Source organism: Phytophthora sojae (assembly GCF_000149755.1).
Source record: "Phytophthora sojae unplaced genomic scaffold PHYSOscaffold_2, whole genome shotgun sequence".
In the NCBI taxonomy this organism is placed as follows: Eukaryota; Oomycota; class Peronosporomycetes; order Peronosporales; family Peronosporaceae; genus Phytophthora; species Phytophthora sojae.
In genome coordinates this window covers 7,739,119-7,740,489 of record NW_009258116.1, presented here as the reverse complement: position 1 = coordinate 7,740,489, position 1,371 = coordinate 7,739,119, and the positions used below count along the sequence as shown (strand labels likewise).

General features: G+C 55.5%; 1 protein-coding gene across 1 annotated transcript; it reads right to left on the bottom strand.

Annotated features, from left to right (window-relative positions):
• Nucleotides 1–20: 20 nt before the first annotated feature.
• PHYSODRAFT_326263 (hypothetical protein) lies at nt 21–382 on the bottom strand (the record flags this gene model as incomplete). Its single annotated transcript, XM_009522197.1, has 1 exon — nt 21–382. A coding segment is annotated over one exon (362 nt), but the record flags the coding sequence as incomplete, so codon positions are not given.
• Nucleotides 383–1,371: the final 989 nt, after the last annotated feature.

Sequence of the window (1,371 nt, the reverse complement as noted above, 5' to 3'; positions counted from 1 at the left end):
CAAACAGCCACAGTGCGCACACGAAGTAGGTGGTGCAGACCAAGTCCTCCACGAAACCAAGGCCCATCGAAGCGAGCTTCACGCTTAAGACGTAGTCCTTGGCGCTGCTGTACATCATGATGACCTCTCTCAGCGCCAGCCAACGACTGGCGGAGAAGCAGAAGAGCGTGAAGGCGTAGACGGACAGCCACCCGAACCACGGAGCGCTCAGCAGGTCAGCAGGGCTGAGAAAGCCGCTGCTTGGGCGACGACTGGTCTTGGTCTCCGATGCGGCGTCGGCGCATCCTTCGGCGTCATCGTGGTCGACTTGGTCAAGAAAGCGATACCTAGCTGAGTTGGTCTCTGCGCTCCTGTGGTGCTGAGGGGCCCGGCGAGGTTCCATCGCGCTACTGAGACGCGTTCGCGCCGCTGGACGGCTTGATCACAAATGAAGCACAGCCATTGCCGCCGCCGCGGGGGCCTCGGCATTTTTTCTGTTTGAGCGGCAGGAACCGATCGTCTCATCGCGCCACCTGGACCATGCATGTTACAAGCGAACGAGGCATTTGTTTTCTTCACATGTGTACAGGGTACGGTGGTTCTGATCACTCGGGCCTCGGCTCATACAAAGCCATCATGTCTTGCAGGGAGCATATCCCATGATGCGGTCCCAGTCGAAACCTCAAAGCGTCAATAATCAAACAGCACAAACTTGAAGTTTCTAAAGGTGAAGTTTCAAACTTCACCTTCATCATGAGTGGAGTGCCCCCGTGACGCCCGAAGCATCGAGCCAGCAGAATGAGGAGGAATACATGAACGAGTCATGGTAGAAGGTCGGGACCCTAAGACTTAGCAGACATCGTAGCAGTGAAAAGTAGTAACTCAATAGACGATCTGACCCTAGTCATCATGAACCGGGCGCTACTTAAGGAAAATCATCCTGAAAAGTGTGCCTGTACCTGGGGCCTTGGGGCACGAGGCGGTGTCGTCGAATGGGGAGCAAGATCTGTCCCGTGATCCAACTGACGAGGTGTTGACGGTGGACGCATTCTCGCGTGAGTTGGGGAAAGTTTTAGAGATGGAAATCCCGCGGCTTGTTCACTTTTGCGTTGTTCGAGCCCGAGCTCTGGTGGTCGAAGCGTGGAGGGGGGGAAACGTCTGGGGCGTTCGTCGGTGACGCTAAAACATTCAAGGCGCAGGTCGATCATCATTCTGTTCTAGGGATAACGAGGACTCTAGCGATGACGGACTTTGCGTGCTTGACAGAGGAGTTAGACGATGAAGAAGCCAAGAACAAACCGGTGACGAAGATTTCGGGCTTTCTCTTTAGTACGCTGATCGCTGGTCGGTCCATGTGCCGCCTGACGGGGACTAACCGCGCAACCTCGCCAG